Source organism: Marmota monax, unplaced genomic scaffold (genome assembly GCF_021218885.2).
Source record: "Marmota monax isolate L192 unplaced genomic scaffold, Marmota_monax_Labrador192_F-V1.1 WCK01_AAM20220418_F8-fsc00228, whole genome shotgun sequence".
Taxonomy (NCBI): domain Eukaryota; kingdom Metazoa; phylum Chordata; class Mammalia; order Rodentia; family Sciuridae; genus Marmota; species Marmota monax.
The window spans coordinates 1954427-1970400 of record NW_026695240.1 but is presented as its reverse complement, the minus strand read 5'-3'; the positions used below and the strand labels follow the sequence as shown (position 1 = coordinate 1970400).

The 15974-nt window shown below is 48.3% G+C and overlaps 1 protein-coding gene across 6 annotated transcripts in view; it reads left to right on the top strand.

Annotated features, from left to right (window-relative positions):
- Sipa1l3 (signal induced proliferation associated 1 like 3) overlaps positions 1–15974 on the top strand; it is a 234358-nt gene that overhangs the window by 198645 nt on the left and 19739 nt on the right. For all 6 annotated transcript variants that reach the window (XM_058577612.1, XM_046440085.2, XM_046440081.2 and 3 more), the window contains 2 exons: positions 141–568; positions 15614–15835. In XM_058577612.1, the coding sequence (XP_058433595.1) occupies positions 141–568; positions 15614–15835 (650 nt within the window). The remainder of the gene's footprint in view (positions 1–140; positions 569–15613; positions 15836–15974) is intronic.

The window sequence follows — 15974 nt, the reverse complement described above, 5'->3', positions numbered from 1 at the left end:
ATCACAAGCCCACGCCAACTTGGCCAGTAAGTAGGGAGCCAGGATTTGAAGCTCTCTGGTTTCAGGGCTCACACTGGAATGGAGGAGGGCGGGGCCGAGGCCTCCCCGAGGCTGGGATGACACACCTCCCTGCCTTCCAGGGCGAGCCCCAGTACTCCAGCCATTCCAGCAGCAATACCCTCTCCAGCAACGCGTCCAGCAGCCACAGTGACGACCGCTGGTTCGACCCTCTGGACCCCCTGGAGCCAGAGCAAGACCCCCTCTCCAAGGGCGGCTCCAGTGACAGCGGCATTGACACCACCGTCTACACCTCCAGCCCCAGCTGCATGTCCCTGGCCAAGGTGCCACGGCCCACCAAGCCACACAAGCCCCCAGGAAGTATGGGCCTTTGTGGTGGAGGTCGTGAGGCCACCGGGAGGTCCCACCACACAGACAGACGGCGGGAGGTCTCACCCGCCCCTGCGGTTGCTGGCCAGAGCAAGGGCTACCGACCAAAGCTGTACTCCTCGGGCTCCAGCACTCCCACAGGCCTGGCCGGGGGCAGCCGGGACCCGCCAAGGCAGCCCAGGTAAGGCCCCACCGCAGCCCGGCCCACAGGGGATCCTCACCACCTGTCACGTCCTGGGTGGGGACCCTCAGAAACATGCCAGATACTTGCGCTGACACACCAGTTTGCTTACAGGGTTCAGAGACTGGTAGACCACCCCTGCTGCCCATCCATCAGCCTTTGAGGACCCCGATAGAGGGAGAGAAACCCCTGGCTATCTCTCTGACCTTATCTATCTCGGTTCTCTGACCCTTTATCTCTTTTTCTCCTACTGAGATCAGTGGTTTTTATGCTTTCTGGGAGTCATAGACTGCATCTGTCAGGAGTGCTTTTGGCTATGACTTAAACAATTAACAGTGACCTGAAGTCCAGAGAGGGCAGGGTCAGGCCAGTTCAGGGGCTCAGGGAGGCCTCAAGGATTAGCGCTCTGGAACTTCCTGCTCCACAAAATTTACCAAGCTGGCTTGAGTCGCTAGTCTCAAGATGGCTATGGTGCCTAGCGGTAGCAGGCGGGGACAGAGGAGGGGGAAGAGTTGTCCCTTCTGTGCAGCTCCCCCTTGGTATGGAGAAAGCAAGCACTTTCCCAGAACCCATGGTAGTGGGTGCTGTCAGGTGACATCCTAGCTACAGGGAAGTCTGGGAAGGCACACTTTGAGGAGGCACTAGGGGTGAGAACCCCAGCAGCCTGGAGTCTGAACCACGTGTACCTGGAGGTTCTGCTAAAAGCAGTAAATTACCTCCCAAAAATGCAGAGTAAGAAAATTGGTCCGCTGAGTCATGGGCCCGGTCCCATCCAGGGACCCCTTCTGAGGTGTGTGCCCCAAGCAAAGATTCCTGCTGTGGTCAAATCCCCAGTGCTGGCCCCTCAGGCCACCACCTGCCTCACATTCCTCTACCAACTGACTGGAGCAGGGACCCACTCCCCACTCCCCAAACCCACAGCTTCTCTCCTCTCCGGACTCGTGCCCTCAGGCAGCAGCCTCAGAATGCTCTGCCCACAGCCCATCGCACAGTGGCATCGGGTTTCTGTGTAGAAATACCTGTCTCTTGGCAGATTTAATAGCCACTGAGTTGAGAGTAGCTGTGGTGGCAGTGCTTGCTCTGGGCGCCATCATCCCTGGAGCTCCTGAGTCAAAGAGCCCTGGAGAAGAGCTAAGGCGGAGGAGAGGGAGAGTGGGTTAGGTCTCCTCCTCAGGTCACCTTCCTGTTTAAGTAGTCAATCTTTGGAACTCCTGGACTGCTTTGGACAGCTCCTTCACTCATTCATGTGCTCACTTCATTCATAAATATTTCTTGGGAGCTAGGCGTGGTGGCACACGCCTGTAATCCCAGCAGCTCTGGAGGCTGAGGCAGGAGGATCTCTAGTTCAAAGCCAACCTCATCAACTTACCAAAGCCCTAAGCAACTCAGTGACACCCTGTCTCTAAATAAAAAAAATAAAAAAAAAAGATTAAGGATGTGGCTCAGTGGTTAAGCAATCCTGGGTATAATCCCTATAACAAGAAAATAAAATAAAAAGAAAAATATTTCCTGAGGAGCTGTTCTGTCCCAGACCTTTGCTGTGAGCTAGGGAGAAATAATCAGCAAATGTAGATGGAGGAACGTGGGGCCAAGAGTGTCTAGGACAGGGTGTCTCTGGCCTCGGTTGTGGTGGCCTCTCTTCTGGGCACAGGCCACATTAGTGAACCTGGATAATCTTGGGGTTTTAAAATCAGTGATATATAAAAGCAGCTGTGCCTGGAGTAGGTGGTGACGGAGGCAGGGAGCTGGGTACAAAATTACCCTGTGTCTGAGAAGATTTGCTGAACCCAGAAGTGGGGGGAGTGAAATGGGAGGGGGGCTGCTACAAAATAGGGCCCTGCGGTTGGGAGCTTTAATTTGCATACAGACAATTGATGCTAATTGCAAATCTTTCTTATCTACTCATTAAAGCTGCTTCCTGAAGTTTTCTCCTAGGCAACCAGGCTTTAGTGTGGAACTGCATTTCCCAAAATGGGGTACTAGAGGTGATTCGGGTGGTACTGGGAGGGAAATGTTTTATCTTAAATGGATGTATGTTTGTTTTAATGAGTATTAGGGGAAAAAAAGCCTTTCAAACCCATCCCCTGATTCCACAGATACTGCCTTCTGACAAGTTAGGGGGAATCAAGTAGGTTGATTAAAAGAAATATTCTTGATGGATAAGAGTGTGGGCCCCAGAGTCAGCCCACCCAGATTCAAGCACTGCCTCTGCTGGGCTTTGGCTGTGTGGCTTGGGGAAGTGACTGGACCTCTCTGGGTCTGTTTCCACATCTATGATATCAGGAATAAATCCCATACCTCCTTTATAGGAATGAGGATTCAATGATCCCTTCTCGCGCAGTGCCTCGTAGCGGTCCTCAAGCCTAGCTGTCATTAGAATCAGGGAGGGGGTGGGGTACTGGGCGCAGTGGCATACACCTGTAATCCCAGCTACTTGGGAGGCTAAGACAGGAGGATCACAAGTTGCAAGCCAGCGTAGGTAACTCAGACCCTAAAAAATAGAATAGGAGAGGAGGAGTTCAATGAGACCCTGCCTCAGACTAAGAAGAATTCTTCTGGGCCAAAGCCTCTTACAGGAAATCCTGGGGGCACAACAGGGACTGAGATGGCTCCAGGCCTGCCCTCCCAGAGCTCAAAGTCCATCCCCAAGGGTGACAGCCGGCAGGGGTCGAGGCTGGAGTGGGGAGGCCCAGGCAGAGGGCTGTAGGCCAGTGTGGGGGAGCCCAGCAGAGGTGCTTGGGCTGCCATGAGGGAGCCCAGAGGAGGGGCCTGACCCAGCCATGCAGAGGTTTCCTGGGAAGAGTAGAGGGAGGGGATTAGGAAAGAAGAACGCAGAGAGCAGCAGGTCCCGCTGCCCTGCTCCCCCAGCTCCCCCTGCCGGCCCTCCCCATCTTCCCACTTCAGCAGGCACCAGTTTGAGGCCAGGCCTGGGCCCGGGGAACCCAGGTGCCTCTGCCCCCTGCTGGCCACACTGCCCCTTGCATAGGCAGCCCAGCAACCTTCTGCATCTGTGGTCACCAGTCCAGTCCTTTGGAGGGGTAACCTGCTGCCCATGTGCAGCACCCCGAGGGCACGCGCCCTTGAGCTGACCACGCGTGAGCTCGCGGCCACCGCTGCCTGCACAGCTCTGTGGCGCGTAGCACTTTGTGTTCATTCGTGCCGCTAGCGCCTGATGTGCGCCAGGGCCTTTGCTGGGTGCTGCAACAAAGTGGACAGGACCAGGGGAGACCGCAAGCACACAGTGACCAGTCACTGCTCAGGGACAGCGTCAGAGGAAACCCGGTGGATCTGAGAGTGGCTATGGTGTGGGTCAGAGCTGGCTCTGATGTAGCCTGGTGGCAAGGGTAATGTCCCTGAGGAGGGGTCATTTATGCCAGGGAGAGGGACAGGAGGAGGGAACAGGTTCTGAAGGGGGCTGAGGTTTCAGGGGTGCTGCTCAGGTATCCTGATCCAGGATATAGACATGCAGGTTTGCCTTGTAATTAATGAATGTATGTTAATGAATGTGTGTGATGTTTCATACACTTCACCAATAGGGGCTGCTTTACACTTTTTTTTTTTTTTTTTTTTGGTAGTTGTAAATGGACACCTTTATTTGTAGATGGACGCCTTTATGTGCTTAATATTTTTATGTGGTGCTAAGGATCCAACCCCGTGCCTCACACAAGCTAGGCAAGCGCTCTGCCACTGAGCCCCAGCCCAGCCCCTGTTGAACACTTTTTGAGGGGAGGTACTGGGGGTAAAACTCAAGGCCTTTAGATGCTTTACTACTGAGCTACCCCCAGCCTTGGCTATTTGAAATTTTTAAAAAAGTAAAAAAAAAAAACAGGAAAGATGGAGTATGTAGAGTGTTTACTTCTTTTTTTTCTTTATTATTTATTTGTTTGTTTTGGTACTGGGGATCAAACTCGGTACCCTCTACCACTGAGCTACATCTCTGGCCCTTCTTCTTTTCCTTTTTTAATCTTCTTTTGGTACCAGGATTAATACCAGTGGTGCTTAACTGCTGAGCCACCTCCCCAGCCCCTTTTGTTTAATTTATTTATTTTTTCATTTTAGGTGGATACAATATCTTTATTTTTATGTGGCACTGAGGATGGAACCCAGGGCCTCATGTGCTAGGCGAGCGCTCTACTGCTGAGCCCCAGCCCCAGCCCTTCCAGCCCTTTTTATTTTTTATTTTGAGACAGGGTCTCGCTAAGGTCTTGGGCTGTACTCAAACTTGCAATCCTCCTGCCTCAGCCTCTCAGGGCTCTGGGATTACAGGTGTGCTCACCGCACAGCTAGAGGGTTTACTTCTGAGAGGGAACCACAGGAGTGAAGTCCCTTAGAAGGAGAGTAGGGTGGCACCTTCAGGTCTCTGAGCTCTTGGTGTAGAAACCAAGGGTCGGAGAGGTTATCAGAGGTCAGAGCACTCCCAGTCCTCCTGGCGCCGTCACGGAATGTGGATGGATCCTGCAGCAGAGGAAAGCCAGGCAAGGTTTCAACAGAGAGGGTGACGGGCGGATCTGGGTTTTGAAAGGTAGTTTAACGGCAAGACAAGAGGTAAAGCCTCGAGGGAGGGCTGGCCGAGCTCAGAAGGATTGGGGCCTGGAGCAGGGGACAGAGCAGCTGCATGTGTGCACGTGTGCCCATGTGGTGATGCCCCTGGGCAGGCACACACCCTGTGAGGAGGGAGGCACCCCACGTCTGGCCTGACTCCTGGGCGTCCAGGGCTGCTGCAGAGGGGAGTGCTTGAGATGTTTACAGGAAGAGAAGGCAGGGGGACAGCCCCAGAGGAACAGTCCTCAAGTTCTCTGGCCATGGCAGCGCCCGCCAAGCTGGACGTTGCAGACACTGCTCCCTCCTGTGGCTGACGTGTTTCTTCAGGGAGAGCCAGACAGACAGACAACTAAACCACCATGTGGTGTGCCAGGTGGCAGTGAGTGCAGGGGAGAAAAACCCAACAGAACATTGTGGGGGTCCCAGAAAGCCCCCCGAGGGCGGGGATGTGCTGTAGGAAGCCAGGGCGAGGTCCACCGGGACCCAGGAACCACTCGCTGTGCTCCAGGAGTGCTCAGAGGGCCAGCGGGGTGCAGCGGGGGCCCAAGGGGCGAGTGGCACAAGGTCATGTGGGCAAGGTGGGCAGGAACAGTTCTAGCAGGCTCATGACTATGGTCACGTGCTTGGGGGACTTGGGAGACACTGGAGCCGTGATCTAACTGGTCTTTAAAATGATCGCTTGGGTGTCTGGGAGAAGTGGACTGTTTTGGGGGGAGATGGGAAGAGAATGGAGGGCAAAATCCAAGGGCTGCCAGGAAAGGGATGGGCCCTGCCGTGCCCCAGCAGGGACCCCCACTCGCTTGCTTCCACCCCGGCTCCCGCCCCTGCCATGGAAGCTGCTGCAGCCTGTGCCCATCGATTGACTCCCGTGGCTTCCCAGACCCTCCCCTCAGACGTTCGTCATGGGAGCCCGGCTGCCAGGCATGCTGCCAGGCGCCAGTGCCTGCGCTGGGCACCACAGTGGGCTGGGTGATGCCAGGCGGGCAGCCACCTGGCCCCCGCCCTCCCCCGAGGCAGCTCACGCTTCACAGCTCTCTGGGCTCCACAGCAATTTGTCAGGGCTGTTGAGGGGCAATCAGAGACTCCTCTCCACGTGGAGCTGACGCAGCTGGGCGTTCCCAGCAGGCAGGAAGCACGTGGCCTGGCTTCCCCAGGCTGTGCCAGCAGTCTCCGGGATACCATCTGGGGGCACAGCCTTGAAAGGTAATCTGGGGGCCCTGGGATCTGCTAGGGCCTGCCCTGCCTGTGTGTGTGAGGTCGGGACCACAGATGGCAGACCTGTGCAGAGTCACAATCAGCTTGGGAAGTGGAACTGTTCCAGGCTGTGTCCTAGAACTCAAAGGAATGAGGAGCCAGGCAGAGATCTGTGGAGAGAGGGGGCATGCAAAGGTCCTGAGGTAGAAACGTGTCTGGAATGTTTGCTGGAATGTTTGCTTCCAGGTGGTTGCCACAGAGGAGGCAGAGGGGAGTGGAGGACCTGAGGGCAGGAAGGAGACAGGACTGATGGGAGGTCTCTGGTTTTCTCCCTGAGGGAGCTGGAACCTAAGTCCTGAGCAGAAGAGAGTCCTGAGTGCTGAGGAGGTTGGTGAGGATGCAGGAGGAAGCAGGGAGCCCAAAGAGCAGGCCACTGTGATGGTCTTGGTGAACCAGCAGTGCTTGGCAGGGGGGTGCAGAGCAACTGGATCAGGATCCATTTTGAGCCCCTCTGGGTTTGGTTGGTTGGTTGGCTGGTTGGTTTTGGGGGGTTTTGTTTTGGTTTGGTTTGGTTTTGTCAGTATTAGGAATTGAACCGAGGAGCACTTTACTCCTGAGCTACATCCCCAGTCCTTTCTTTCTTCTTTTTTCTTTCTTTTTCTTTCTCCCTTTTGTTTTTTTTGTTTGTTTGTACTAAAGACTGAGTCCAGAGGCACTTTACCACTGAACTACGTCCCGCTCCTTTTTATTTTTTATTTTGAGAAAGGATCTTGCTAGGTTACTGAGGCTGGCCTCAAACTCGGGATCCTCCTGCTTCAGCCTCCAGAGTCACTGGGATTGCAAGGATCCCAGTGTGCACCACCACAACCGACTCCATTTTGAGTCTCCTCCGTGTCCTCTCTGCACTTCCTGTAAGCCTGTCACTTCTGCTCCTCAAGCCCAGGGCAGGTGTGGCCACTCCATGACTCTTCACTGGAGAGTGATCGTTCCAGCCACATCAGAGAGAGAAAGCAAGACTGGTCCAGCAGTTCAGGCCAGGTGGCCCAGGCCCTCTGGTGGCTCCCTGGGTGTGGGTGTGCAGTGTGATTTCCCAGCTCTGCCCCCAGCCGCCCATGTCCAGATCGCAGCTTCTCCACCTGCCCATTTCCCACCTGTCAGATAGGATGAGGGTGGGAGCATGGTCTAAGGTTGGAAGGATGCACTGAGACCATGAATCTGAAGAACTCAGCCCAGGACCTGAGACATCGCCGGGGCTTGGAGCTATCAGAGCTGCTGTTTGCTTTCATTTACTGTGTGTTCATCATTGGGATTGTTGGGTGTTCAGGGTAGTGGTTAGAAACACTGAAACAGGGCTGGGGTTGTGGCTCAGTGGAAGAGCACATGCCTAGTGTGTGTGAGGCACTGGGTTCGATTCTTAAATAAATAAATGTTAATTGACAACTAAAAAAAAATTTTTTTTTTTATTTTTTGGTACCAGGAATTAAACTCAGGGGCACTCAACCACTAAGCCACATCCCCAGCCCTATTTAGTATTTTATTTAGAGACAGGGGCTCACTGCATTGCTTAGCACTCTGCCATTGCTGAGGCTGGCTTTGAACACGCAATCCTCCTGCCTCAGCCTCCCAAGCCGCTGGGATTACAGGTGTGAGCCACCGTGCCCAGCTAAAAAAATATTTTAGAAAAGAATCACTGAAACAGACTGCCTTGATTTGCATCCTGGCTCTGCCCCTACTGGGTGCATCATTTGGAGCAACTTCTTCAGTCTTTCTGGGCCCCAGTTTCTCCACCTGAAACAGTATCCTGCCCCAGGGGTTGCGGGCAACTAAATGGGGCTGACTGAGCTCAGTGCCACCTGCACTACCACTGCTTTTCCTCCTGAGGGGCCACAGCTCATTCCTTTTGTGCCTGTCACCCACCCAGGACCACTGACCAGGGCCCCTGCAGAGTCCCAGGGCTGGACAGATCAGAGGCACTGCACATACAGATTCTCTACCTAGTCTCTGCCTTTTCCGCTCTTTTGGCAAGCTGCAGAACTGTTTACTGCCACAGAATCTTAAATGCTCCACTGAGATACAAGGCGGACAAGCATATGTCCTCCCTGAGCTTGGAACTGGTCAGGTAGCCATCCTTATCCACCATACCACGCTGCCTGATTTTTTCAGATCCGCTCTGAGGCCACGGGAACACACATGACCACAGCTGGTGTTTCAGAAAGAACCGTTACTCTCTTGATGTACAGACGGGGTCAGGATTCCACCCTGTGCAGCACATGCATGCCTAGCACCTGACACGGCTCATGTTCTATGGGGTGTGTGGGAAGGGGCGCCCCCTCCCACAGAGAGGCTGGATCAAGATACACAGTGTCTTCAGGGGAATAATGATCTCGCCAGGCCCTGTTGAGCTAGCAGGGCTGAAGACGTTGTCATGGGAGTGCTTTCAGCTGCAAGTAACAAAGTCCCAGCTCAACTGACAGAAGTTTGCTTATTATTTTTATTTATTTTCAATTGAAATTAACAATTGCATTTGTTTAAGCAGTACAGCCTGATGCTTTGATTTATGTTTATATTACAAAAGATTCAGTCAGGCTAATTATTAATGTATCTCTTACCTTAAACCAACTTACCATTTTTGTGGAGGGTGGTTTGTTTTGTTTTTTTCTTGGTATTGGAACTTGAACCCAGGGGCACTTTACCACTGAACCACATCTCTGACCCTTTTTATGTTTCATTTGAGACAGCGTCTCACTCAGTTGCTTAGGGCCTCACTAAGTTGCTGAGGCTGGCAAGTAACTTGTGATCCTCCTGCCTCAGCCTCCCAAGTCTGGGATTATAGGCATGCACCGTCATATCCAGCTCCAACTTACCTTTGTGTGTGTGTCTGTGTGTGTGTGTGTCTGTGTGTGTGTGTGTGTGTGTGAGAGAGAGAGAGAGAGAACATTAAAAATTACTATTTGAGCAATGTTAAAATATACATTATTTTTAAAATGTATTTATTTTACAATAGAATGCATTTTTAAAAATATTTTTTAGTTGTAGGTGGTGCACACTATCTTTATTTCATTATTATGTGGTGCTGAGGATCAAACCCAGTGCCTCAAGCATGCTAGGTGAGCACTCTACCACTGAGTCACAACCCCAGCCCCCAATAGAAAGCATTTTGACACATTGTACACAAATGCAGCAAAATTTCTCCTTCCTCTGGATGTACATGGTGCAGAGTCACTCCAGTAATGTAATCACACATGTATATAGAGTAATAATGTCTGTCTCATTCTACTGTCCTTCCCATCCCCACAGCCCCAGCCTCCCCTCACTCCACTCTACATAAACCAAAGTTCCTTCATTCTTCCCTGTCCCCCTGCCCCGCTGTAGATCAGCATCCACTTACCAGAGAAAACATTCAGCTTTTGGTTTGGGGGGATTGGCTTATTTCACTTAGCATGACATTCTCTGGTTTTATACATTTACCAGGAAATGCCATAATTTCATTCTTCTTTAAGGCTGAGTAATATTCCATTGTGTATATACACCATAGTTTCTTTATCCATTTATCTATTGAAGGGCATCTAGGTTGGTTCCATAGTTTAGCTATTGTGAATTGAGCCGCTTGCTATAAACATTGATGTGGCTGTGTCACTGTAGTATGCTGATTTTAAGTCCTTTGGGTATAAACCAAGGAATGAGATAACTGGGTCAAATGGTGGTTCCATTCCAAGTTTTCTGGGATATCTCCATACTGCTTTCCGTAGTGGTTGCACCAATTTGCAGTCCCACCAGCAGTGTATGAGTATACCTTTTCCCCTACATTCTCACCAACATTTATTATTGCTTGTATTCTTGATAATTGCCATTCTAACTGGAGTGAGATGAAATCTTAGAGTAGTTTTGATTTGCATTTCTCTAATTGCTAGAGATGATGGTCTGAATCCATCCTGTTGTTCAGGAAGTCAGGTCCTAAGCTGACATGCTGAAGATTTGGGCCTACTTTTTCTTCTATTAGGCACAGGGTCTCTGTTCTAGTGTCTAAGTCTGTGATCCACTTTGAGTTGATTTTTGTGCAGGGTGAGAGAGAGAGGTTTAATTTCATTTTGTTACATATGGATTTCCAGTTTTCCCAGCGCCATTTGTTGAATAGGCTATATTTTCTCCAATGTATGTTTTTGGCACCTCTGTCTAGTATGAGGTAACTGTATTTATGGGGTTTGTCTCTATGTCTTCTATTTTGTACCATTAGTCTATGTCTATTTTGGCACCAATACTGGGCCATTTTTTGCCATTGCTCTGAACTGTACATTATACATGGTCACTGTGCAGTGCAGTAGATCACTAAAGTTGACTCCCCCAGTCTGAAACTTTGTCTGTTGTGATCAATATTTTCCCTTTCCCCAATTCTCTCTCCTGAGGCAAATGTATCACCTCCCAGAACTCAAGGTCAGAGAAGGCCCCAAGGTTGGGGCATTTATTGACTCCAGGACCCAGGTTCTTTCCCTGTCTTGTTTTGTTTTGATTTTTCCGAGGTTGTGGAACCCAGGGCCTACGCATGCTAGGCAGGTGCTCTACCACTGAACCACACCTAGACTGAGGTATCAGGTGGCCACTTCCTGTTTGCCCTGTGCCGAGTTTATACGGTTTAACCTGACTTGTGTCATTGACACCTCCCCAGTATCATTCCCTTCAGACGTAATCAGATGGTGTACACTCCTCCAGAGATTTTTCTCCAAACCTGTACCCACCCAGTTCTTTGAAACATTTTGACCATTCCCCAAAGTAGAAAAACATTTTACATTATAACCCAACACAGACATCTGGAATTTTCACTAAATACTTAACTTATGTGATCACACTGACATATTTTTTAGTCTATTTCTTTTTTTTTTTCCCCTGCTCAGAACTGCTAAGACCTGCACCGGGTATGTGTAGCTCAGTGTAAAGTACTTGCCTAACGTGTATGTGGCTCTGGGTTCTATCCCCAGAAGCTAAAAAAATAAAATAAAAGAGTAGAACTGTTAAGACCTACCAGGAACAATGTCACACGCGTATCATCTAAGCCATTCAGGAAGCTGAGGCAGGAGGAGCCCAAGTTTGAGGCCAGCCTGGGCAACTTAGCAAGACTCTGTCTTAAGATAAAATTAAAAGGACCGGAGATGTGACTCAGGAGTAAAAATCCCCTGGGTTCAAACCCCAGTACCACCAAAAAAACAAATTAAGACCCACTAAGTCTATTTCATGACCTACAGTTGGAGAAGCACTGCTAATTTCCTTTCTATAAAAGAAAAAAATCATAACCGTATTTCATAAATATACATACATATTATATATAAACACAAGTATATGTGTGTATGTATATATAGATTTTTGTCTGGCTGGGTGTAAAAAGGGCTGGGGATGTAGTTTAGTAGTACACTGCCCCTGGTTCCATCTCAATCATTCAGACCATTTCTACCTTTTCTTATCATTTTGGTTTTTTCCCAGTTTTTCTTGATCATAACAGCACTTCTATGAGCACCCCCGTGTATACAAATGAGTATTGTGCAACTTTTTCGTGGTGTGGTTTGTGGGGGGCCAAACACTAGGCTGACACCCTTGGGTCGCTTCTGAGCTCAGAAGCCCTCGCCTCCTTGGGGAAGCCTCCCTGCACCTCTGTAGTGTTATGAGGTCCATGCTCATGGTGATGCGCTTCGGGGCTTCCTGGATATCTCCTCACAGTGTGCAACCTTTGACAATTAATAAACATTGCTGAATTGTAGAAAGCATATGTTGCTTTTTAAATCCAGCTTACAAGTCTCTGCCTTCTGAGTAGAGTGTTTAGACCATTCCCTTTTTTCTTCTTTTCTTCCCTTTCGTGGTATTAGGGATTGAACCTAGGGCCTTGGCCAAGCTAGGTAAGCAAGCTCGGGTGAGCTGTATCTCCCAGCCCTTTTTATTAGTATTATTTTATTGAGACAAGCTCTCACTAAATTGCCCATACTGACCTCAAACTTGCAATCCTTCTGCCTCAGCCTTCCAGGTAGCTGGCATTACAGCCATGCATAACCGTGTCTGGCTAAACTATTTTTTGGTTTTGTATACTGGAGGATTGAACCTGGGGATGCCTGAGTCACTATTATAGGCATGTGCCACTGCACCCCACTAAACCATTTACATTATTAATTAATTTAACTTTTTTGGTACTGGGTATTTAACCCAGGTGTGCTTTATATATCCCCAGCCCTTTTATTTTTTATTTTGAGATAGTGTCTTGCTAAGTTACTTAGAGCCTTTCTAAATTGCTGAGGCTGGCCTTGACTTTACAATCCTCCTGCCTCAACCTCCTGAGTCACTGGGATTACAGGTATGAGCACTGCGCCTGGCTTAATGTAATTATTGATAATAGTTTTATACTTGATACTTTGCTACTTGTTTTCTTTATGTTTACTATCTTTCTTGCTTCTGTTTTTCCTTTATTGCTTTAGACTGTGTAAATTTAATTTAGTGTGTCATTTGGAAGTTCACTCATGTACCTTTTTTTTGTTGTTTTTGTTGTTGTTATTACAGTATGTATCTATCAGTGTGATTCAGGTTAATACTAACTTCATTCCAGTAATACATGAAAATTTTTCTCTAGTATAGCCCTACTCCTTCCCCTTCTTTGTGCAGTTTTATCACATATATGATATAAACCCAACAACAGAGTTAATTATTGCCTTTGTCTATAAGTAAGGGTGAGAGAAGAAATGTGAAAGCATAAATCTATAGTCATTTTTAAAAAACTGCATGTTAAAGGCTGAGGTTGTGGCTTAGCAGTAGAGTGCTCGCCTAGCAAGTACAAGGCCCTGGGTTCGATCCTCAGCGCCATGTAAAAATAAATAAATAAAGGTATTGTGTCCAACTACAACTGAAAATAAATATTTTTTTAAAAAACTGCGTGTTGTGCTGGGATTGTGGCTCAGTGGTAGAGTGTTCACCTTGCATGCGTGAGGCACTGGGTTTGATCCTCAGCACCACATAAATATAAAATAAAGATATTGTGTCCACCTATAACTAAAAAAAAATTTTTTTAATTTAAAAAACTGCATGTTAATTATCTGGATTAATTTCTTTTAGTGTGAGGACTTCCTGTATTGTTTCTTATCAGGCAGATGTGCTAACAATACACATTTTCTCTCTTTCTCTTTGTTAAATGGGAACATCTTTAGATTGCCTTTACTTTTTTCAAGGGTAGTTTTTCTGGATATAGAATTCTTGGTTATAGAATTCTTTCAGTGCTTTGAAAACGACATTTTATTCCATTGTTTCACATGAAAAGTCAGCAGGTAGTTTTATCAGTGTTTCTCTGTAAGTGATGAGTCTTTTCTCTGGATACTTTCAAGATTCTTATCTTAGTATTTTACTTTCAGGTGTTTTTTAAGATGTAGGTCTCTTTATTTATTATACTTGTGGTTTGTTGAGCTTCTTAAATGTTTAGATTAATGATTTTTAAAAATCAGATTTAGGAAATTTTCAGTCATTATTTCTTCAGATATTTATTTCTTCTGCCCCTTTCTCTCATCTCCTTTTGAAACTCTTATTATATGCTCTCTTTTTGGTATCAGGGATTGAACTCAGGGGCACTCAACCACTGAGTCCCATCCCCATCCCTATTTTATATTTTATTTAGAGACAGGGTCTCACTGAGTTGCTTAGCGATTCGTCGTTGCTAAGGTTGGCTTTGAACTCTCGATCCTCCTGCCTCAGCCTCCCGAGCTGCTGGGATTATAGGCGTATGGTGCACCACTGTGCCTGGCTTTTTGTTGTATACTCTTAATGTCTCCTTGGAACCACAGATTCCCTAGGTTCCTACCCACTTCAGCAGTTTGTCAAGCTTAGTGCTTTCCAGATTGTTGTATGCCTTTGGTCATTTTTCAGATTGCTTGAAAGGGTTTTGGGTTTGTTAGTTTGAGCCTCTTTGGGAAAGGATTTGCCAGTCTCCTCCTCTGGCCACAGTCAAAAGTCTCATCCACTAAATCGACCTTCAGAAAGGATTTACTAGCTTATATTTCAAAGGTATCTTCTATTTTGTCATTAAATATCTCTTATTTGGAATGGAATTTCATTAAATTTTTTTCTTTAATTGACCAGGCACAATGCTGTGCACCTGTAATTTCAACTGCTTGGGAGGCTGAGACAAGAAAGAGGATTGCATGTTTGAGAAACTTAGTGCAACCCTAACTCAACATTTTTTTAAAAAGGGCTGCGGATGTAGCTCGGTATTAGAGTGCTTGGCTAGTACGTGTGTGGTCCTAGGTTGAATTCCCCGTACCACCCCCCAAAAAAAAAATTAAAGTTGATTTCCTGGGCTGGGGATGTGGCTCAAGGGTAGCGCGCTCACCTGGCATGCGTGCGGCCCGGGGTTCGATCCTCAGCACCACATACAAACAAAGATGTTGTGTCCGCCGAAAACTAAAAAATAAATATTAAAAAAATTCTCTCTCTCTCTCTCTCTAAAAAAAAAAATAAAAATAAATTTAAAAAATAAAGTTGATTTCCTGCAGCATTTGTGTCCCTAAAGTTTAGGTCCAGTTGATATCAGTAGGTCGTTGTAACAGTAATTCAACAAAAATCTAATATTTAGCTTAGGGAGCTGTAGTCTTAGACTAGCTAACTATAGTATCTGACATGTACTCAGTGCTTCAAAAAAGCATACATAGCAAAATATATTCTTTTTAAGAGAGAGAGAGATAATTTTTTAATATTTATTTTTTAGTTTTCGGGGGACACAGCATCTTTATTTTATTTTTATGTGGTGCTGAGGATCGAACCCAGCACCTCATACATGCCAGATGAGTGCACTACTGCTTGAGCCACATCCCCAGCCCTGCAAAATATATTCTTAAAAAGTTATACATAGCCTGTACAAGATCCTGGATTTGGTCCTCATCACCTGGAAAAAAATATCACAAGTTACAGAATAATCGGTATGATCCCAATAATGGAAAGGCAAAATCCTCCTACCTCCCCTCCCCCAAGTAAAAGCCACCTTCTCTGTGTACACACGGCTGTTTTTAATGCCCAGTTGAAAAGGAAGGAAATAGAGCAGCCATGTCACCTAGAGACAGGTGGGCAGATGGGATCCCACCTTCAACTGCGTAGTTCGCACAACAGGGCCGGGGGGTGCCTTTTTAGGTTCCCGTGGAGAGGGCAGATGTGCTGGGGCATTGCTGGAGTGGGACGGGTCTCTGCAGGGACCCCCTTTTCTCTAGGCTTCCGTGTCGTGGAACATCCTGCAGCAGTACAGCCCAGGGTGACGTGTTTAGGGTCCGTGAACTTCTTCCCTTCATTCTTTCTTTGCAGTGACATGGGCTCACGGGCTGGCTTCCCTGCTCAGGTTTACAAAACTGCCAGTGCAGAGACTCCTCGGCCCTCCCAGCTGGCCCAAGCCAGCCCCTTCCAGCTCTCCACCTCTGTCCCCAAGTCCTTCTTCTCCAAGCAGCCTGTGCGCAATAAGCACCCAACAGGATGGAAGAGGACGGACGAGCCCCCGCCACGGCCTCTCACCTTCACCGACCCCAAGAAGTAAGTGCCTGGGTGGGCGGTGAGGCCAGGTGGGTGGCTCTGGTCCGCGAAGAGAGTGACGCTCACTCGATGAGAAGCCAAGTCCACCCACTGGGGATGGCTGGGAACCTGGCCGAGGTCCCCACTGTCGGGAACTGAT